The sequence below is a fragment of the Martes martes genome (genome assembly GCF_963455335.1).
Source record: "Martes martes genome assembly, chromosome: 5".
NCBI lineage: Eukaryota > Metazoa > Chordata > Mammalia > Carnivora > Mustelidae > Martes > Martes martes.
Genome location: NC_137892.1, coordinates 95,821,461 through 95,843,592, shown reverse-complemented (window position 1 = coordinate 95,843,592; position 22,132 = coordinate 95,821,461). Strand labels below are relative to the sequence as shown.

General features: G+C 49.7%; 1 protein-coding gene across 3 annotated transcripts in view; it reads left to right on the top strand.

Annotated features, from left to right (window-relative positions):
* The window catches only part of LOC308342794 (uncharacterized protein), a 71,140-nt gene extending 51,064 nt beyond the window's left edge, over positions 1 to 20,076 (top strand). The window contains exons 4-5 of one of the 3 annotated variants that reach the window (XM_080803392.1): positions 11,751 to 11,904; positions 19,464 to 20,076. In XM_080803392.1, coding sequence (XP_080659518.1) covers positions 11,751 to 11,898 — 148 coding nt within the window. In that variant the 3' untranslated portion in view covers positions 11,899 to 11,904; positions 19,464 to 20,076. Of the gene's footprint in view, positions 1 to 11,750; positions 11,905 to 14,151; positions 14,312 to 19,463 lie in introns of those variants that run through there. The other 2 variants (XM_080803391.1, XM_080803393.1) reach the window with 2 other exon arrangements.
* The last annotated feature ends 2,056 nt before the right edge of the window (positions 20,077 to 22,132 follow it).

Below are 22,132 nucleotides of genomic sequence, written 5' to 3'. Positions count from 1 at the left end.
TTAGAAGTGGCATTGCTAAGGCAGGTATGGATATGAATGCGTTCAACTTTCCTACCTTATGCCAAATGATTTTCCAAAGTGGCCGTACCCATCTGCACCCCTCCAGCAATGTGTCAGAGTGCCGGTTGCTTCATATCTTTGCCAGCAATTGGTATTTTGTATCTTTTTCATGTTGGCCCTTTTGGTGGGTGTGTAATATCGCAGTGTGGTTTTCATTTGCATTTCCCTGATGACTAATACAGTTGAGCGCCTTTTCTTATGTTTATTAGCCATTTAGATCCCCGCTTTGCAAAGTGTCTGTTGAAGTATTTGGACATCAGTATTTTTAAGAAGCTCCTTAGGTGGTTGTTGTGTGCAGCCAAGGTTGAAAACCATTGAACTAAACCACAAGTGAGTATCTGCTGCTCTGTTTCTTGACGTCCTGCCCTTGAACTCAGAGTATTTTGGACCTGAGGGAACTTCATGAACCTAGGGAACAGTGACCTTTACACCCCCTGCCCCCACCAAGATGGGCCTACCTAGAAGAAGCAAGTGATTGGAGCTGGAGTTCAGGCAGTTGCAACTCTCTTGGGAATGTAGCCTCCACTTCAGAAGGACCCAGAGAGGGCCTGTAGTGTCCACAGCTGCCACAGACATTTCCTGACCACAAAAATGATCCCTTACTGATCCCCCCAGAGCCCCAGGCAATCAAGTAGAGGAAGTGGAGGGGCCATGTGCCAGGTACTTCCCAGTTTCTGGGCCAACACGAACAGGACACAGCTCGTGTGGGGGTTGTGGTCAGCCGGGGACAGTGTTACAGGGGCCTGGGTGGGACTGAAGGAGGCCTGCCATCTGTGGCCTTTGTCCTGGGTGAAAGGGCAGCCAGTGAGGCTCTCCCACATGGGTCCAAGACTGGCCAGGTCTTGAGTTCTGCACGTTTGCACAGAGGTCCCCGTTGATGTTTCTCTCACCTGTGATGATCTCCTTTGTCCTCTGCTCCCCACTGTTGGGGCCCTACTCCAGGACCTTCCCTGGCTACCCCACCCTGTGAGCCCCTCACTCTGCTGAGCTTGTGCAGCACTCAGGGAGACCATGCAGTGGGGCTTCTGGTTGCATGCTGCTTTGTACTGCCATGCTGTGTCATCGGGCTCATCACATCCCCACACTGGACTGCACTCTCCCCAGGGACTGCTGAGCACCTATCTCTGCTCCCCAACAGTGGGTAGAATGGCATTTGGTAACTCAGTAACAACAACCTCCAACTTGAAAAGAAGATGCAATAAAAATACAGACCATACACCAAGTCAGCATTTTCCTTCCCTCAGACAGGAGCTGTGCAGGTGTCAAGCGGAGCTACCCTTTGTGGGTTCCCCGTTGGCACACGTGTCCCACGTCTGGTGGGTAAGGAGCTCTGTGCAGTGAGTCTGGATGAGACCTCCAGCAGGGTACTAGGATGAGTGTGCAGAAAGGCCCCTTAGGCAAAGGGGATCCCAACACCCTGATGGAATTCACCATGGTGTCCAGAGCTCGGGAAGCAGGGCGACAGCCTCGCCAGTGCCCGTCCACACGCTCTTTGAAAAGAGCACACTCCACCTTCTGTTGACCGAAGTCCTGCCGGCGGTGTGACTTGAGATGGAGGCACGTGGTCAAAGTTGACATATGGGAGACCCGTGAACACAGAATCAGCTCTGGACTCCCTGTTGTGCCGCTTTGCATGGATTCAGGCCTATCTTGGAAATTGCTCCGGACACAGAACTCTTTGTGTCTGGTGGTCTAAGTACAGATGTCCGTGTGCTCTTGATTGGCACAAACGGTAGTCCGCATTGCCCAGTGACCAGGGTGCAGCCTGCAGCCTGGGATGATAACGGATAGAAGCCTCTCTGTGGCAGTGCGCGAGCATTCAGGTTGCTTCACATCCTTGCCAACAACCGACATGTTCTGTCTTTGGCCATCTGAGTCTCATAAAAAGAGAGACCCCTCTCCTTCCCCTGAATGTGCATCCCAGCCTCTCCCCTTTCACCAGAGCCCCCTCACAGCAATCTTGCCCTTCAGTTCTCTCAAACCTGGGTCTTCACGCTCTCATCCACTGGCTGCCATGGTGCGGCGTTTGATGTGCTCCAGCCAAACTGTCTGTGTCATGCTTCCCTTCCCGCTTCCCCACACAGTCCAGCCATGCTGTCTGCCTCTCCCAGCCAAGACTCTGGAAGGAGAGAGCTCCTCTCTCCTCCTCCTCTTCAGGACTTATTCACGGTATTCATTTGACCTCTGCCTGTGCTGGGCTTCACACAAGTCCCCCTGGGTTTGCTCTCATGAGCTCTCAGCTTCCAGCTGAGGAGGGAAGACAGACATTAATTATTAACAAGAGCTCATGGAATGGCGGTGAGCATAAGCTCTGCCATAGCCAGATAGCATGGCCCACGTCCTCTCTGCACGTGAGCACCTGCAAATGTCCACGTGTCCTTCGAGGCTCAGCCCACATGTCACCACATCTGTATCACCTTCCCAACACTGTATCACCCAACAGGGTGGCCCTTTCGGCCCAGAACAGTCTTGGTTATAACCGCTCTGCGCAGAGGATGAAATCCAAGAGCAGAACCCAGATCATGCTCCCCTGAGTCCCCCACCCAGCATAGAGCCCAGAGCACTCATCGGAGGTGCTTAGTAGGTGATTGTAAACTCTTGCCAAGACCGAGCTAATGTGTGTGAACGTCTTTGTGGGCTGAGAATCATTGCTTGCTTGCTTCCTCTTTTTTTTTTTTTAGTAGACTTCTGTTTCTTTTTATCATGATGAAAGTAATTTGGATTAGGTCATAACAATGTGAATTTACTTAAGGATACTGAACGGTACACTTACAAATGGTTAAGATGGTGAAATTTATGCTATGTGCATTTTACACAATTTATAAGAATAAAATTATGCAAAGAATAAGTATAGATGAGAGAAATAAGGGAGAAAGTTGCATATTATTAAGAAATAAAGGACAAAGGCTTTGATTCAGGATTTGATTTAGACAGAACTGGATTAAAAATAAGTAATTTGGATTAATGAAATGCAAATCAAAACCATAATGAAATACGACTTCCTACCCTTTAGGATGGCTATTATCAAAAAAATAGAAAATAACAAGTAGGGGCAAGAATGTGGAGAAATTAGAACTCAGTGCATTGCTGGTGGGAATGTAAAATGGTGTAGTTGCTGTGGAAAATTATATGGTATTTCCTGAAAAAAACTAAACATAGAGGGGTGTCATTGTGGCTCCACTGGTTAAGTATCTGCCTTCAGCTCAGGTCATGATCCCAGGGTCTGGGATCAAGTCCCACATCAGGCTCCCTGCTCAGTGGCGAGTGCTTTTCCCTCTCCCCCTGCCTGTGCTCTCTCACTCACTGTCTCTCTCTCTCTCTCTCTCAAATAAATAAATAAAATCTTTTTAAAAAATTAAACAGAAAAAGGAGGCAGCAAGCGTAGACAGACACGCTAAATACTAAACATTCTGAGAATAGTGCCTGTGACGTAGAAAGAGCTCTTTAAATGAAAGTTACAAAGAAATCCATGCTATTATTCAACTATGAGAACTTATAAGGTAATACCAAGAAAATTGCACAGAATATAAGAAACCAGGAGAAAAGGTAGAAATAATTCCTGATTCCTGCTCTCAGAATTGGTGAATTTTTCAGAGTATCGGCATGTCCATTTCTTTGAATTAACTTAGGCTGTCTAGGAAATTCTGAACTTCCTAGATCTATTGTTATGATCTCTAATCAATAATTTTCAGACACCGCAAATTTATCTGCTTCTATTTCAATATTTAACATCTATTCTGCCGTCATGCTTCTATCTTAAATAAAATCACCTGACTTGTTTTAGTGATGATAGCAATTTGCTAAAGCATTTTGAAAATGTTATTTTTTTTGGTTAACCATAATTCAGTTAGAAAATTTTTCCCTAAATAATGAGTGTATACAGTTGTGTGTGTGTGTAAATAATATGTATAGTGATGTGTTTTTCTTTTCTTAGACACAATTTTCTTTCTCTCAAAAGCGTTGAGAAAATTGCTGTAATTGATCAGTGCTTGAATGATATTGGTGTAATTTCTCAGTTCAAAACTAATGTTCATTAAGAGTTATTACATGATGAATATTTGACAGAAAAAAAAATTAAACAGAATTACCTATGATCCAGCAATTCCAATTCTAGATATATACCCAAAAACTTGAAAGTAAGAACTCAGAGGTGTTTTTATACTTGTTTTCATATAAGCATTATTTACAACAGCCAAAAAGTGGAAACAATCCAAATGTCCATTGACAGATGAATGGGTAAACAAAATGTAGCATATACACAAAATGGAATATTATTCAGTCTTAAAAAAGAATGAAACTCTCCCACATGGGTTCATCTGGCGTGGATGAACCTTGAAGATATTATGCTAAGAAATGAAATAAGCCAGACACAAAAGGACAAATATTGTATTGTCCCTCATTTATATGAGGTAGCTAGAGTAGTCAAATGCATAGAAATAGAAAGTAAAATGATGGGAGTCAGTGGCTGCTGGTGAGGGGAAGAGGGAATTAGTTTAATGAGTTTGGTGTTTATGTTGAGGACGACAAAAAAATTTTGGAGCTGGATGGTAGTGGTGGTTGCATGACAAGGTGAATGTGCTTATCACCATTAAATTGCACACTTAACAATGGTTGAAGTGGGGCACCTGGCTGGCTCAGTTGGAGGAGCGTGTGACTCTTGATCCCAGGTTATGAGTTCTAGCACCACTATGGGTATGGAGATTATTTAAATAAATAAAACTTTTTATGTATGTGTGTATTTCTTCTTAAAGATTTTATTTATTTATTTGTGAGAGAGCGAACGAGCAAGGGAAGGGGCAAAGAGAGAGGGACAAGCAGGCTCCCCACTGAGCAAGGAGCCTGACAACCATCAGTTTGACCATCAGCTTGATCACAGGACCCTGAGATCATGACCTGAGCTGAAAGCAGACACTTAACTGACTGAGCGACTCAGGCACCCCATAAATAAAACTTTTGAAAAAGTGGTTAAAATGGTAAATTTTATATGTGTATGTTTTACCGCATTTTTTTTAAAAAGTAATTTGGGTGTATTATGAACATTTTAGAAACCATTGGTAAGCACAAGGAGAAAAAATTTAAATCTTACCAGCTAGAGATAGTTACTGTTAAAATTGAGGTGTGTACCTTTCTATTCATCTCTTTCCTTTCTATCTCTCCCTCTCAAAAAAAAAAAAAATGTGTGTGTGTATATTATTCTATCTTCGGAGACCCCATTCAACCTATGGGAAGTCTCTTCCTCACATGCATCTCTCAACAGTTCTGGTTAACACCGTTTCCTCCCTTTGAGCCACCCAGGACAAGTCTATCCCTGTCCTGGTCATCAGCCTGGAATAATTTCTCATACCCGATTTCACCCCCCTGCACCTCCAGGGTGACAGTTCTCTGAAAATGACCATTTCCTCTGTGTTCCTGAAAACACGGTACAAGAGTGGGACCAGTCATGAGTTGGGAAGGGTCGGAGAGAACAGCAAGTGCCTCTGCCCTTTCTCAGCTTCCACACATCTTAGATGGGTCCATATGAGCATGTTGGCTTCTTGTACAATGCACTTGTTGCGGGTCCTACAAAAGCTGCCAGCTACTAAACCCCTGAGTCTGCTGGTCTGGCCTGCACTTGCCCAGGTCCCCGTGCTCTGCTTTTTTGTCCTTGCTTCTTGGACCTAGTGCTGGGCCTCACATTATCCCTGTTGATTCTAGCCTATAGATATGACTTCTACAGTCTGCCAGGAGCCTGTGACCTTGTGCCCCAAAGAGCACACCCTCCCTCTTCACTGTGAGGGAGCTGTGAGAGGAGTGAGGGCCCCACAGCCCCTGACCCCGGCTGGGCCCTGCAGAGGAGCAACTGCTTCCTCTCTTCCTCCCGTGAGAAGTGGCCCTCCTGCTCCGTCCCAGGCACCACCATGCCCTGCAGAGCTCTAAGTCAGCAGGAATGAATGAAGCTCTCAGGAAGAGGGGCTCCCTCCACCACGTGGGCTAGTGGGTGGGCTGTGGTGGTTGCCCTGCTTCCACAGCCCTCGGCGTGGCCCCAGAGCCTTATCACACTGTCACGTCCTATGGATGTGCCCCCAAGCTCCCACATTTGGGCCCAGCTACAGCCTCCATCCCTACCTCTGCCACCTGGTCTAGGAGACAGGGCGTGGCCAGCTTCATCAACAGTGAAAAATGAAGCAAGAGGCCCCAGCCACTCAGGTGACTGAAGTTCATGTCTGTACCCCTTGATTAGAGATGGTGACTTCTTTTGCCTCCAAATCCAGCCACAGATGTAAGACCCTTCTCTCTTTGCTTTGAGGCTTCCACGGAAGGGTTTATTCAAGGTTTCCACCAGGATCTTTACAGCCTAGTCCTGAGAAGATTATCTTTTTATTGCGATTTTGATTAATGATTGATCAAAAACTGATACTAGAAACACTGAAGAACAAATTTGCCCTAGAGATTAGGAAAGGTCTACATCTGCCAGGCTTGGGGAGCTCACCACCTGTTCCCTCCAAGGTCAAACTAGGGCAAGGGTACATTAGAAGGCCCACCTCACATACACACATGCACACAGACATACACATATAGACACAGACACAGGGCAAAAACCAAAAAACAGATATAAATGTCCTTACAGCCTTTTTGGAATTAAACAGGCTATGAATTGCAAATAAATGGAAAAAAGAAGTGAAAGAAAGAACCTAAAGTCTCTCAATAGATTTTTTTCCTTGCTTGCTTCATTTCTATTAATGCCTATTGCAAAGTAACATCTTAAAGAGAAACTTGGGATGTGGAGAAGAGAGGAGCTTATGTGAAGACCATAGGCTGGGCTTCTTGTAGACCTCTAGTCCTAGAAAACGGTCATCAGGAATGTGTTCAACACCTGCTAGGGAAAGGGGGGGATGCTGAGCAAAGTTTCACAAGCGTTCCCCAGAGGAAGAGCCTTGGGGAGGAAAAGGACCGCACCTCAGCTGTGCTCTAGGGTCCCCATGCTTCCTCCCACCTCAGAGATTGGGGAGCCAGGAACCTGAATTTAACAATCTCCTGTACAGGGGGCTCGGCTAGTCCCCACCCCCTGGCAGCCCCAGGGAACAGGTGCTGGCAGGAACACTTTTCTTGCCCGCCTCCGCTCCCCTGTGGTACCCTAGAGCGTGGGGAGTGGAGCTGCTTCTAAACGGAAACTGGAAAATGAAACTGGAAATCACAGCCTCGCCACCCTGAGTGCCGGGGTTTCTTTTCCACAGGGAGAGTCCCCCATGGGGGAGAAGCATGTTTAGTGAAGGCAACGTGGTCGTTCAGGAAGCAGCCTGGCCCGGGGCAACCAGTGCACGCCGCCTGGGCACCCTGCGGGCCGGGCGGCACCAGCACCGGGAGCTGGCAGGTTGGCCTCAGTCTGTCTAGCGTTTTCTCACTAGGAAAATGTAATTCCATGATTTATATTGAAAACCTTGGTTCAGAGGTGCTTTAGAAAGGACCCTGGCTCTTGGTTAATCTGAAAATGTTTCATTCCAAAACTGTTTCTTAGAACTAACATGTCATACCAGCAGCTTCTTGCCCCAGCGGCTTCCTTCACCCACATAGCCTGCCAGGGCTCCCACACTTGCACAATGCAGGACCCTGATGAGGAATGGAGGTGCATGAGTGAAGCCGAGGCTCAGAGGTGCAGAACCGTAGTCTCTCCCAGCACTAGCAGCTGCCAGCAAGGACACTGGCCAGGGGCAACAGGGACAACAACAGTAGAGCGGGTTTCCTGGCAGCAGATTTCCTCAAGGGACCGACTGCGGGAGAGGAGGGCTGTGGGATGCGGGCCAAGAACCACTCCACACCAGCCCTCTGTTCCTCTGCATTGCTCGCCCTAATACCCAGCCCCACACACTTCTTCTTTGATTAAGACCGTGGGGCCTCTGGGTGGCTCAGTCGGTTAGGCAGCTGCCTTTGGCTCAGGTCATGATCCTGGGGTCCTGGGATCGAGCCCCACTTCGGGATCCCTGCTCAGCAGGGAGCCTGCTTCTCCTTCTCCCTCTGCCCACCCCCCACCCCCTGGCTTGTGCTCTCTGTTGCTATCTTTGTCTCTTTCTCTCTCAAATAAATAAATAAAATCTTAAAAAAAAAAAAAAAAGACCCTAAAGTTGCGCCCTTTCCTAGAGCCCTGTGCTCTTCAGCTGTCTTTATGACTATTTTCCCAGTGTCTGTCTCCCCACCTGAATGAAACTCTGCCAGGCCTGGAATTTGGTCTGCATCACTCACTGTTGTGTCCTTGGTGCCCCTGGAATAGGGCCTGACACATTGGAGTGCCCAATAAGGTATGCTTGATGCATGAGGGCAGCCTGAGGAGCCCAGGGAAAGGACAGCGCTCCAGGGAAGGGTCTGCACTGCACCCCAGCCCAGCCCCTCGGAGTGCCATCAGTTGAGGATGCTGTGAACAGATGCCCCAGCTCTGCTGCCCATGGTCCCCAGACCCCAGTCTATGGAATGCCTTAACTATCCTGGCATGTGCAGGAGATTCCTGACACTGCGGGCAGGTACAGGACATCTCCTGTGGCACCTCCTCTGAAGGGCCCGGCAAATGGACTCCTCAGGCTACCCAGAAGACAAAGGCCACTTTTAGCCTGGGCATCAGGAGGTGGGGTTGCAGGCAGATGCAGGATGCTGGTGGTTGGCCCTTGGGAAGCAGACAGGGACAGCAGCTCTGACTTGAGGCCGCACACCCTTTCAATCTTCTCGGACTCACTTTCTTTTTTTTTTTTTTTAATTTTTAAAATTTTTAATGATTTTATTTATTTATTTGACAGATAGAGATCATAAGTAGGCAGAGAGGCAGAAGGAAGCAGGCTCCCTGCGGAGCAGAGAACCCGATGTGGGGCTCGATCCCAGGACCCTGGGATCATGACCTGAGCCGAAGGCAGAGGCTTTAACCCACTGAGCCACCCAGGCGCCCCCTCACTTTCTCACCTGCAAATGGGATCTGTTCTTGTGCGTGTGCTTTGAAAAGCAATATAACAGAAGATAATGGGACAGACTTTGGAATTGAGCTCTCTGGGATAAAATCCCAGCTCTGTTGTTCACAGGCTATGTGACCTTGAGCTTGTTACCGAATCCCTCTTTGCCTTTTTTTCCCTCTCCAGTAAAGTGGGAACAAGGATAGTGGATCCTATGAGTTACATCATGTCCCTGACACATGATGAGGCTCAGTCATCCTTACGTATTATTACCTTAGCCAGGCTTAACGAGGATCCAACAAGATGGCGTATGTGAGCACAGGTCCTCTGGACTCGAAGATGCTGTACAAATAGGAGGAAAGAGTATTGTTTTGGAAATACTGAAGGCACAGCTTCTCTCCCATGTTTGTCTGGGGTGGGGCAACAGTTTCCCTTATTTAATGTTAGACTAGAGATGCACAAAAGGGAGGTGAAAAACAGAAACTGCCGACCGTTTGAGCTGTAGGCTACGCCAAAGCGGTGTGTCCGGTGCAGATGGTGAGGGCCCAGGCAGGCCAACTTCCTCCCTGGGTCTTCCTCATACCAGCTGCTTCCCAAAGCTGCAGGAAGCAGGGCCAGGAACTCTTGAGGGTGTGTGCAGAGAGGCCTGGGCAGGGGTCGGCAGCCGCCAGGGTGAGTAGAGAAAACTTTGCTGTCCTGGATGGGTCCTGGGCCCCTGGGGCCGTAGCCCCTGCCCTCTCTCTGCCCAGCACAGGTTTGTAGCAGATGCTTCCCCCTCCATCTTGCAAGTGATTGTACAAGAGGCATCCAACCCGTGAGAGGCAGGCTGGAGAGGAGAGCGAATCTTTTCTCAAAGGAAATGCAGTTGCGGTTTGGAGACGTTCATTTCACATCTGTGGTTGGCGTTTCCCAGGGTTCTAAGAGGTGAATGCAGGGTCAGCCCCATGTCACCAAATAAGGTTCACCAGTGACCCTAGCAACAGGCTTTGCTGCCCATTGGCTGCCACGGCGCCGCCTGCTAGTGTGGCTTGCTGGAGGCCGGCACCGAAGCTGGGCTGAAGCTTCCACGTGCTCAGGGATCCAGCTGCTGCCTGTCACAAATCAGTGCCAGAAATCAGCAACCACAGGTAGGTGGGAAGCTCTGGGCAAAGGTGCCTGCATGCCTGTGTTTCAGAGTCCACCCTGCCAGCACCTCACTGACCGTTCGCACACCCAGCCCTGGATCAGCTCCCGCAGCTTGGTGGCCTGGTACCTGCTTGCCAGGATGAGCAGTTCCTTCCCCCTCCCCTCCGCACTTCATGTGCCAGCTGTCAGTCTCAGGCACTCCACAGGTCCCATTCCAGAGTCCTGCTCATGCCTCCTCTGTGCCGGCACTCTGCGAAGCTCCTTCTTCACCTTGTCTCTTAACTCAGTAGCCCAGCGAGTCAGTTAGTCCCATTTTACAGGTGGGACACTAAGACCAAAGGAAGCCAGCTAACTGACCCCAGACTGCATCAGGAAGCAGGGAAGACTCGAGTTAAACCCAGTTTACACAGGACCAGATCCCACACTATGAACCGCTGTACTGTATCACCAGTCATTCAGTGTCCCTGTGCCTCAGTGCCTTCATCTGTGACACGGGGATGGTTACGTGTACCTCACAGTGTTGGTACACAGTGAAGGCTGCGTGGGGTGACCTACGTGCAGGAATCAAGGGCAAAGTGCACTTTGGTAGTCCACCTTGGCCCCTGTGGGCTTGGCGCCTCTAGGGCTGCTGCTCAGGCAGCTCGCATGTTCCTCTCCCATGGAGTATGCTGCTGAAACACTGAGGTCTGTGAACTGGACTTCTCTGTGGCCCTCGTATTTGGTTTCCACTTCCTCATTCTCAGCCTCCTCTCACCCCCACCCAGCTGCATCACCGAGGTAGGGAGGCTGGCGCAGAGCCTGCTGCCAAGGGCCCTTGACCTATGGGTACCGGACGGCACAGGGCAGCCGGCTGGGCTAGAAAGGATGAGATTCTGAGGACGGAAGGTGGGCTGATCAAGCTGCAAGGACAGGCATACCTCATTTCCTCTACCTCAGACAATGCTGGGGTGTGACAGCCCTATTTCCCCGAGAAACTTTTTCAGAATTAAAAAGTACATCTGGTGATCTGGTAAAGAAGAAGATACACATACCCTATAATCCAGCAGCTCCACTCCTCAGGATCTGCTCTGACCAAGCTCTTACCTACATATGCATGAGAATGTCCACTCAACACCAGGAAACATCCGAATGCCCATCAGCATTTGAGAATGCAGAGAAATTGTGCAACATTCCTGCAGTGAAAATGAATGAACTACAGCAACTTGCAATAGCTGTCATATTGGATAGTAATCGTGTAATAATGAATAACTCTCATCAACATAATATTAGTAAAACACACAAAAGAACTCATCCAGTATAATTCCTTCCAGGAAAAGTTTAACCAGTGACAACACTGGACTATATTGTTTAAGGATACGTGCAGAAAAGGTAAAACTATAAAAAGCACAGAAATCACTGTCACAAAAACCAACGTAGACATGATCACAGACGTGAGTGCGGGGTGTTGTGATGAGGAGGGGCCCACGGGGGGTCTTGGAGGGGAGTCGGCATTGTTTCATCCCTTGACCTGGTGGCGGTTGTACAAATATTTGCTCTCTATTTGATACTTACTAAATGGAACATGTTGTTAAAAACACTGAACATACGTGTTGTGCATTTTTCTGCATAATTACTGCTTCTTGATGATAAATAAAAGTATACGTGTGTCCATTTCAGCCCTGAACGAGGCAGTGAGTGGACAGGGCAGGGAGTGGAAGCTGTACCTGCAGCAGCCTCTTCTGGATCAGCTCCTCAAGTGCCACACCGGTTGCCGACTTTTAACTCTTACTGCAGACTGAGGGGCCTTGGTGGGAGTGGAAGATAAAGACTGGTATGTGATGTAGGACTGGAGGACATCCTTTGACATGTTACTATCACTCAGGAAGGTCACCCAGTGATTCCTGACTCTGTCAACTTAGGGGGCTGGCATTTCCTAAGGTTGTCACTTGTTTTATTCATCCTTATTTTTCTAGACTGGAATAGGCCAGAGATGATAGTCAATAAATGTTTATTGTGTGAGCAAGTTACGCTGTGGGAAGTAAGGCCTCATCAGGTCCCAGAGAGGCAGCCCTCCAGGCTCCCTGCTTCTCTGCTCCATCCACAGGCAGCCCAGCCAGCTAGAGCAGGCCCCCTCGGGGGGCGCTCAGGGCTAATGCCCGCTGGCCAAGCGCTCGTGGGTGTTACAGACAACCCTCCTCTTTCTTTCCAAGCTAAATATCAGCAGTTTCTACAACTGTTTGTCTTCTAGCCCTCAGCATTCTAGTTGTCCAGCCTGGAGAGGCAAAGAATATCCAGATGTAGTCTGAACGTGGATGCAAATGGGAAATTGGGCTTCGTGGGCTTTTGGCAGTCGCTGTGGTCAAGCTGTGATGGTATGGTCTCTGACATGGTAGAAGGGTTTAGGCTTGCTGCTCATCACCATTCCTTCTTTAGCGTTCTCATGGCCTTTATATATAGACACTTTTGTAAGCTTATACCATGCTGTATGGTCCTTGTCCCAGTGTTGTATGTTCCCTCAGCTCACCTGGAGGCTCCCTGAGAGCTGGCTTGTGGTAGGCACTCCATAGATACCAGCTCATATTAATTATTTTATTGCTTTATTCTTTGAATGAACAGTCGTGGATTCATCACTTATGGAGCATGTACTGTGTGTCAGGCATCGCTGGGTGCCAGAATATCGCAGTGAACAGAATAGGCCTGTCACTGCTCCCAGATGCTCTGGGAAGACTTGGGGTATTGAATGATAAACCCTGGTGGAGCTCACTGTGAACACTGCCAGCACCAGACATTCACTGGGTGCTCCCTGTGTGTTCCACTCACAATCTGCCCCACCCCCCCATGCTGGAATGTGGGAGTTGTTCAGGAGGACATTACAGGGGGTGGGGAGGAGCAGTGAGCTTCAAGTGAACTGAGTAGAGATCAAGTCCTAGCTTTGCCACATACAACACAGACCACGTGACTATGGGTGATTTCGCCTGGCCTCTCTGAGCTTCAGTTATATTATCTTTGAACTAGGGATGACAATACATCCCTCAGAGGCCAGGGAGGATCAGATAGGGTCTCCACACTGCACAACTCCAGGGGGTGCTGTTCCCATTTTCGTCTCTGCCATGGCTGGTGGCCTGGGATTAAAAGAGAGCACGTTGGCTATGTGGGCTGAAATTTAGAGCCAACAAATGAAAGCTGCTGTTATGCATGAATCAGAGAGAAGCAGGGGTCACTGTGGGGCAGCAGGCTGCACAGGCAGCCAGGTTTTGTTCTTCAAGGAAGGGCAGGGCTCTGAGAAGTGCAGCCTGCGAGCTAGGCACATGCCAGGAGGCAGGGACTCCCAGGGCGAGTCTGGGAGAGGCAGACTGTGACAGGGGGGTGGTTTCTACCTCAAGGCCTGAGTGAGGAATTCTCAGGGTACAGAGGAGCCCCTGGAAGCTGGGCAGGGAGAAGGGTGAGAGGAAGGTGACGTCATTTTTGGGCTGCAGAGCAACTTGTCCAGCCTCTTGCCTCACAAGGCCTGCAGGGGCTTGGCAGGGGAAGTCCTGAGTCTCCAGGGTCCCACAGGGTCCCACAGGAGGGATCCCGTCCAGGACTCCCTCCTGTGCAGAAGCTGGTTCAACCCTGGTTCGTGGCCCCATAAAAGGAAGTCCCTGGCATTTTTTATATATTAATATATGTATTTTTTCTGACTGTAAAAGTGATCAGAGGTCATTGTAGAGCATTTTTAAGTTAAGGAAATAGTAAATAAATAAATACAATCACCTATAATCCCACCACCCAGTTTCTTCCAGTAGGTAGTCCACATAAAGTTACAATATTCATTAGATTGGAATCGTACTGATTGTGCATAATTTCATATCTTACTTTTTCCCTATGAAAACGTGAGTGTTTTTATGAGAAGGAGGGGCTGTTTTCAATGTAAAAGAAACTCTAGAAAATTATTTTCCTTTGGGAAAAAAAAAGCTCAAAGCCATCATCTGTGGTGGTTGGTAGGACAGCGTGCCGGCCGCAGGGTGGCTGCGTCTCATGTCTGCGGGGGCTCCGAACCAGGGGCTCCAACAGAGACAAGTGTTGCTCTTTTCTCCAGGCCAGGCCGCGTGCAGCCTCCTACCTGCAGGCAAAGCAGAGTTGATGAGTGTGCCCTCCCTTCCGTCCCCAGCACAGGATGTGTGATTACCCACTCCATCCAAAGGCACATGTGGTTTATCGCTATTGTTTATTAATAAAAACACTGTCTGTGTCGGTGCAGCATGTTTCCTCTTGTGTCACCTCCCCCTGTGAGGCAGGTAAGACAAAAGCTGTTACACCCATTGTATAGATGAAGAAACTGAGGCTACAGGAGGTCTCATCTGAGGCTGCAGAGCTAGTAAGCCGCAGAACGAGGACTTGATGCAGATCTGGCTGACATCCAAGTTAGTGATTTTTCCTCGAAACTTTTTTCCTTCTAGTCCTAGCTTTTTCTGAGCCAAATTGGATTCTCTTAATGAAGCCAAAGACTAAGGGTGCTGTAAGTATAATGGGTGTGTGGAAATGACAGAACACCCTGGGAGGACAGGTCAGAGCCAGCACCAGTGGAGATTAGGGAAGTGGAGTCAAGGGGGTGGCTGTTTCCTGGGAGACATGTCCAACTGAGCCACTATTCTTTGGGTATCCTTCTTGACCCACCCAGGCTATGGGGGCCCATTCTCTGCCCAGTGCTCTAGAGTCTCAGGGACTCCCAGAACGGAATAGAGGCTTCCTCAGAGAGACTCTGGGTCTCTGTGAGACTGACTCTAACCAAGGGACTTGGGGGGCTGCCTCCCTCAACCGGTTTCCCATATTGCTGCTGTCACAAAGTACCATAAACTAAGTGACTTAAAATATAAATTACAGCTCTGTAGGTCAGAAGTCCAAAACGAGTCTCACTGGACTAAACTCCCAGTGTCATCAGGGCTCCATAATTTTCCCAGAGGCTCTAGGAGAGAATCTGTTTCCTTACCCCTTACAACTTTCTCAGAGGCCACTTGCATTCCTTGGCTTGTCGTCCCTTCCTCTGTCTTCAAGGCCAGCAATAGCTTTCACATAATGCTGCCTCTCTGGTTCTGCCTCTCCTCCCTCCTTCTTCCCCACTTAAGGACCCTAACCTGACTACATTGGATCCATCCAGATAATCCAAGATAATCTCTTTAAGTAGCTGATTACAAGCTTATTTCTATCTGCAACTTTAATTCCCTGTTGACATTAAGATACCATAGTCACAGATTACAGGCATTAGGATGTGGACGTCTTTATTCCACAGTGGACCATTATTCCGCCTACTCCTCTGGTTTCCAAGGGCCTCATCTTTAGGCATAGACAGGCCAGACCACAGTCAGGATATGCCCACCTGTGTCAGAGAGGTCCCTTCTGCCCAGGTCCCCTCCCACCTGCCTGCTTCTCACTCAGCTCATCCTGTCCTGGACTCCTCTTCTCTTCTCTATTCCCAGTCTTAGGTAGAGAGAAGCTAGGCAGGCAACTTGCACAGGTTTGGACACAGAGGAGGAAGATATGAGGCTGGGTGCACCAGGGCTGTGGAAAGCTCCAGGGAGCTGAGAACTTCCCACCCAGAGACCCTGCACTTTCCAAGAACTAGGGCCAGAACCTAGCCTATGACTCAGACCCTGAGGTCTAAGGGCAGCTTTTGGGCAGGAGGGGTAGCTGGCCAAGTAGGGGAGCCCCTCCACCTCTGCATTGGGCTGCTCTGGACAGCCAGGGTTCACCTGGCCATCTTCCCTCAGGGGATGATGCCTGTCTGCCCTTACTCATTCCCTTCCCCCCCTCCTTTTCTGAGCCTCACTTGGGAACACTTGGAGGGGGTGTGCCTAGAGGGAGCCTCTGTCCCAGAGCTGCTTGGTGAGTTCTTGGGGGTTCTGAGATGCAGCAGGATGGCCTGTGAGCCGTGCACAGAGAGAGGGGCTGGACAAGGCCTTTGGCTCTCCAAGCACAGTGACCATCTCGCCCCAGTTTCCCCAGAACTTTCTCAGTGGTAGCCCTGAAAATCCCTCTCCTCGGTCCTGAGCGAACTGGGACCGTTGGCTACCCTACATCCAAGGCCCTTTGTACCTGCTAATCTACTCTAGATTACCTCTACAGCCTGAACAGCCAGCTCTTTGGACTCTCAGAGGCCAAGCGGTGCACAATATGTGGGCGGGGAGAGACCTGTGGGCTGAGGAGGGGCCCCAGGCCAGTGCTGGGGAGTCAATTGCACCATTGCCAGTGGACGTGTCACGCACACGGAGACCATGACTGCGTCTGCATGGGATGGAGCTTCTAAATGCCTGCATGGGGGCCTGAGAAATTGTGTTTGCACCCAAGTCTCTCAAACTGTAATAGCCTGATTATCTGGGTGGGGTCTTGCAGGTGGCTTTCACGAATGTGTCTCTTCACTCACCTGTGTTTCTTATTCTGTAAAATTAAACTCTTTACTCATGTACATAGTTTATAAAACTAATGAATGACTCTGCCTTCATGTCTCCAGCAGTCCTGCTGAGGGACGTGGATGGGACGTGCTGCACGCAGCAGGACCCAGTGGCCTGGAGCCTGTGGCTCCCTGGGCTAGAGCCTGTGGCCCTGGCTGCTGGTTGGTCATGGGCCGAGGCTCTACTGCAGGGGTCAATCTAGCTACCATTCTGTCCTCCCTGCTCTCAGCCTGCTCCCTTGCCCTCCAAAGTCCAGCCTGGCTTGTCCCCCAAGGAAGGGCTCAAAGAAGCCAGGTGGGCGGTAGACAGAACAGGTAAGCAGATGCTGACCCAGGGTTTTACAGGAAATGCTCTCAAGGGCCAGTCCTACCTCAGCCCCCTGAGACTACAGAGGAGATGAGCTGCTTGCTCCTGGGAAGCTTCAGTCTGGTCGGAGAGATTGGGTACCCAACAGACCACAAGGGGAGTGGCAGACAGGAAGGGGACAGGCACTGGATGGTGAGGCTGTGCTCTTGGGGGCCATCAGATAAGGGCGGGCCCCCAGGTCACCTTGTATGTGTCTTAGGATGGCCAGAGACCAAATATGGGGTCCTACTGAGTCACCTGAGGCGGCATCCACCCCCAGTAGGGGCAGATGGTCTCCAAAGCTGGGAACTCTGGCTGCTGGCCAGTTCATGACAGCAGGATGGTGATGAATGGTCACCAGCCTTGGAAAGTTGAACACCCCTTCAGGCCCTCCTGTCTACCCTGCCCTGCCCGCCATTTATTTGGGAGTGCCAGGCTCTATACCTAAAAGCACAGCCCTCACCACGGCTCTCAGCATCCTCACATCTGCTCTCCTTCCCACCCTGGAAAGCCCAGAAGGAGCATTTGGAGGAGAGCTCTGGGTCCCCAGCAGAGACAGTTACCCTTCACCTCCCAGAGGCAAGGTCAACAGTCCCCACCAAAGTCCACCATCACCCTGATGTGACATGACTTCTCCATTGTTCTTAGTTTTAGGAAAGTGATAGCTATTCTTACCAATGACTCCCTCCCTCTCTGCACCTGATCCCCAAACCCCAACTCTGTATCCTTATGATTCCCTCATTCCACGAAGTCAGCTTTCTCAGAAAAGCCTGGCACAGAATTACCACCACCTGCAGCCCAAGACTCCTGTGGCCTTGGCCACTTATGTTGCTCCTGAACTAAGATCTCAGGCATATCCCCTCACCTGTCTTAGCAAAACTGTGGCTATTTGTAATTGCTGTGGAAGAACTCACTGTACCTGCTCTAATTCTGGGCCAATTCAGGATTGACAGTGTGAGTGAGAAGTGGTAGGGCAGAAACAGAGAAGGAGACCCAGGCCAGGTCAAGGCATTTGTCCAGAAATGGAAGTGAGGACCCTGACATCTAGGCTGGGGTCTGGAGGGTGGGGAAAAGCTTTTCCTGAAGGAATCCTGCCAGTGGGTCTGAGAACCCCCCTGATGTAGGGTAGCAAACAGCCAGTTGCCAGAGCTGCTGCATTTTCTCAGGGACCAAGAAGCTGGGTTAGTCTCAGGACATCCATAGGGTGACTCCAATCTCACGGCTAGACGTGAGGATACACCTGTGAGTGGTCCTGGCTGATAGACTCACCCAGAGTTCAGATTGCTGAGTACCCCAGGACCTAGCAGAGGGTGTGGTTTAGAGCAGGAGAACAGGAGAGTTCTTGTTGCCTTTCTCCCACAGAAGCACAGCAGAAACATCCTCTTTGATCCCTAGGGCCAAGATAAGGCCTAGTAGGCCAGAGTCCCCTGCAGTTGGAAGCAGGTTCATAAACACGCTGGGGTGGCTAAGCTGCCCCCTCCCCTGAGGCCAAGTTACAGGCCAGTCTATGTCCCATTCCCCTAGGGCCCCACCCCTTGAAATTGCAGGTGGCCTCCAGGGCGTAGATGAGGCATTCCTCCCTTGAGGACCTACTGGGGCCCAGAAGCTTGGAGCGGCAGAGCAGTATTGTCTAGGAAGAGGGGGAGCAGGGGAGCTGAAGGCAGGGGCCGAGTCCCATCGTGTCCACCACAGATGCAGCCTTTGTCACCTTCTTTCCAGGTCCCCAAATGCTCTCTTGGCATGAAGTGCTAGTGTCCTGCCCCAGGCAGCCTCTTGCAAACGTCCTTCCCAGGCCTCAGTTTCTCCCTCTGCTGACAGCCTGATACTATGGGAGCCATCTGGGTACTGGGCACAGACAGGTGTGGGTTGGAAACCAGGCTCCGTACTTTTTAGCTGAGTCATCGGGCAACCACCCTATACCAACTGAGCTTTGCTCACCTGGTCTGCAAACAAGGTGGTGTGGGCGCCAGTAGGATAGTGTGTTGGGGTGGTGGGGGCGAGGGTTGGCACCTGCTGCAGAGGGAGCACCCCAGACCTTTGTTGTCATTACCTAGCCAGACTTTAAGGTCCTTCCCCATTCCTCCCATTGGGGAGCCTGTGGAACTGGAGGAGGGATGGAGGGATGGATTTCTGCCTCTCCTCTTATACCCAATCCCTGTGTCCTTGCCTCATTACCTCTAGTATCCCCCAACTGAAATTAAACTGTTAGCATAGACTCCCTTGGCCTGCCGCCCCCCTAAGCCTACAGAAGTGGGGGCTGCTTCTACAATCCCTACCCCCAGAATATCAGCAGAAACGGGTCTCTTGGGAGCTGCCTGGAGCTAGGAAAACGACATGGCCGGCCAGCTATGCCCTTGCACTGCCTTAGATGTGGCCTCACAAGAGAACCCTGGCTGGCAAAGACAAACCTCACTCTGCCCTGTAGGCTTTATCGTGGAAGAGCGAGTGCACCAGCTCCCCGTTCTCTTGTCCTTGTGACCACTGGCATTAGTGGGAAGAGGTCAGTGCAGGGGTCCAATGAATTTCATGCATCCTCACCACGGAGGGTGAGTCATGCCTGAGTTAAGCAAGCCCATTACATCTGACAGAGACAAAGGCTCCCTGGGTGTTTCCACAGGGCTGCTGAGGAAATCTGTACCCTGCGAATACAACTTTGGAATCTGCATATAGTGTGAAAGAAGACCAAACGATCCCAGAGAATGACAGGCTGGGCATGGGCCAGCCCCCACAGCCAGCAGGGTTCACTTCCAGAGGAAAGGACTCCACCTCTAACCAGGCCCGGGACTTTCCCTTGTCTTCGGCAGTCCCTTTACCTAAAACCTCCAGAGATCTGAGGAAGCTCTTATCTTGCACACAGCCCACTGACAGATGTTGAAGACTGATATACCAAGAAGGTATGGTTTGTATCTGTCTTCCCTGAAGATTTTCTGCCTCCTTGACCCTCTCTGTGGGCAGCTAACATATTAGCCTCTCTTTCTTCCCATTATCAAGTGAGCTAAATGAATAAACCAACCCAGTTAAAGTGATACCTTTGGAGTAAGGCACTGAAATGCCTATGACTGGGACGCCTGGGTGGCTCAGTTGGTTAAGTGGCTGCCTTCGGCTCGGGTCATGATCCCAGCGTTCTGGGATCGAGTCCCTCATCGGGCTCCTTGCTCCGCGGGGAGCCTGCTTCTCCCTCTGCCACTGTGTCTGCCTGTGCTCCCTCTCTCTCGCTCTCTCTCTCTGACAAATAAATAAAGAAAATCTTAAAAAAAAAAAAAAAAAAAAGAAAGAAATGCCTATGACTAACCAGAAATGTCCCCGAATGGCCATAGATTTAACAGGAGTTCTAGCTGGTATGACCATGCCCCAATTTGCCACTTTACCCCAATGGAAAGTGGTCTTAATGACAATGTTATCACAACTCCAACAAAACAGATCTTTCATTGACCTCCTAGATTCTTTAGTCAAGAGTTTCCACCATTAGTGCTTAGGCCAAAACTCTTGGGAATGAGCCACAAAAAAAGCATTAACAGACCCCAAGAATGACCTTAAACTATTATGCCCAAATTTGGCTCCCATTATATTGATATTGCTTTGTTCAGCCACTGACTGGCTCATGAGTTAGTGTCAGATGCTGTCACAGTTACTGTCTCCCCATCAGGCCTGGGCCAAGGTCCATGGCAGGGTGTGATGGGACAGACTGGAAAGTCTGGTTCTATCCCACACTGCTTCTCCAGGCCTGGTCCCCAGAACCCAGCTGCCTTGTGATGGGGAGCAAGTAGTGTTTGGGAGTTCCTCCCTAGACATATCAGGGAGTTCTCAACTTTTTAGGACTCCTCAGATAAGAGCTAGAAAATGTCAGGACTTCACCTTGGCTTTGGAGACTGGAGGCCACCTGCTACTTACAGGGCATGACAAGATCAAGCAACAATACTTTCTGAGCTTGGCAGAATATGTCAGACTGATCCTTGCCCATTTTCTAGGTTTTTCATGATTTTCTCACTCAGCCTTTTCTTCACCACCACGGGTCCATACTACTTCCAGAGGGCTGGGCCCCGGAAGGGGATCTAAGTCCAAGCAATTTCTGAGACTAAGACTGGGAAGAAGTGTCCACAGGGCTTGGTTTCCCTGAGTAACCCCCTTACTGCCATGACCTCACTCCCTAGATGATGCTAGTGCTATCAGCTGATTTCCCTTGGCCAGCCTGCCTGCTGCTGGGTACTATTTATGCCTCGGGGCCCGGGACTGGGGGTGGGGAGACATGAAAAAAGCCCATATCCAGAACTTGCCCTCAGTCATTCCTTTAACTAGGCCTTATCTGAGGGGAGTACTGCCATATGGTAGTGGTTCCCAACCTGTGGTTTTCAGAAACACTCCTTCACAGAGATTTTGTGTGCCTAAACTCAGCCAGAACCCTGAGAAGAAACGAAGGAAACCTGCTTCATGTGAGGTTATCCAAGGTTTTCCTAACACTTTTGTGCATAGACCTGTCATATAGTACACTGTAGGGCTCACATTCAGCACCAAAGTAGCTATTGCTGGCAATCAAAATAGCAAAATACTCTTGAGTTGGCGGGTAAATAGCCCCAAGTCCGTCCCTAGTGTCCACCAGCTGCCCCAGCCTCTGCCTCTGAGATCTGTCCCCAATCCAGTATCTATCTGTACTGTCCAATGTGGTAGCCATTGTCCACCTGGGGCTATTTGCATTTTAACTAAGAATTCAGTTGCTCCATTGCACTGGCCACATTTCAAGCACTCAGTTGACACATGTGACTTTGCCACTGCCTACTATAGTGGACAGTGTAGAGAAAGGACATGTCCATCAGAACTAGACAGGTAATGCCTAGCACAATGGGCCTCCGGAACCGGTTTTGGGCTGGTGTCTATGGTGGTTGTCCATGACCAGGCCAGTACCAGGTGTTAACTTTTTTGAATTAGCATCTGAGTACACTTGGATTTGAGTTTAGCAGGACATAAAGTTTATGGCAAGGTACTCAGAACTCAAAACCTAACACTCTCCAGGCTTTGGCGCCCCAGTTCAACTCACAGCCTGGCTATAAAGCCAAGGGCAAGTGACTGCATCTATAGACTGCATCTATATGAGCATGTCTGTGTGCTAGGATTGTCCCCTCTTCCTGTCACCTTCTCCGCGAACATAACTCAAGGCTTCTGCAATAGGTGCATGTCACTACTTGACCCCCAGTCAAGTGCAGGCAGGGTGCCCAGAATGAGTTCATCAGAATGTCTCTATCAAAAGTAAAACCATCTGCAGTTTATCTCTAAATAAAAGGCCACACCCTT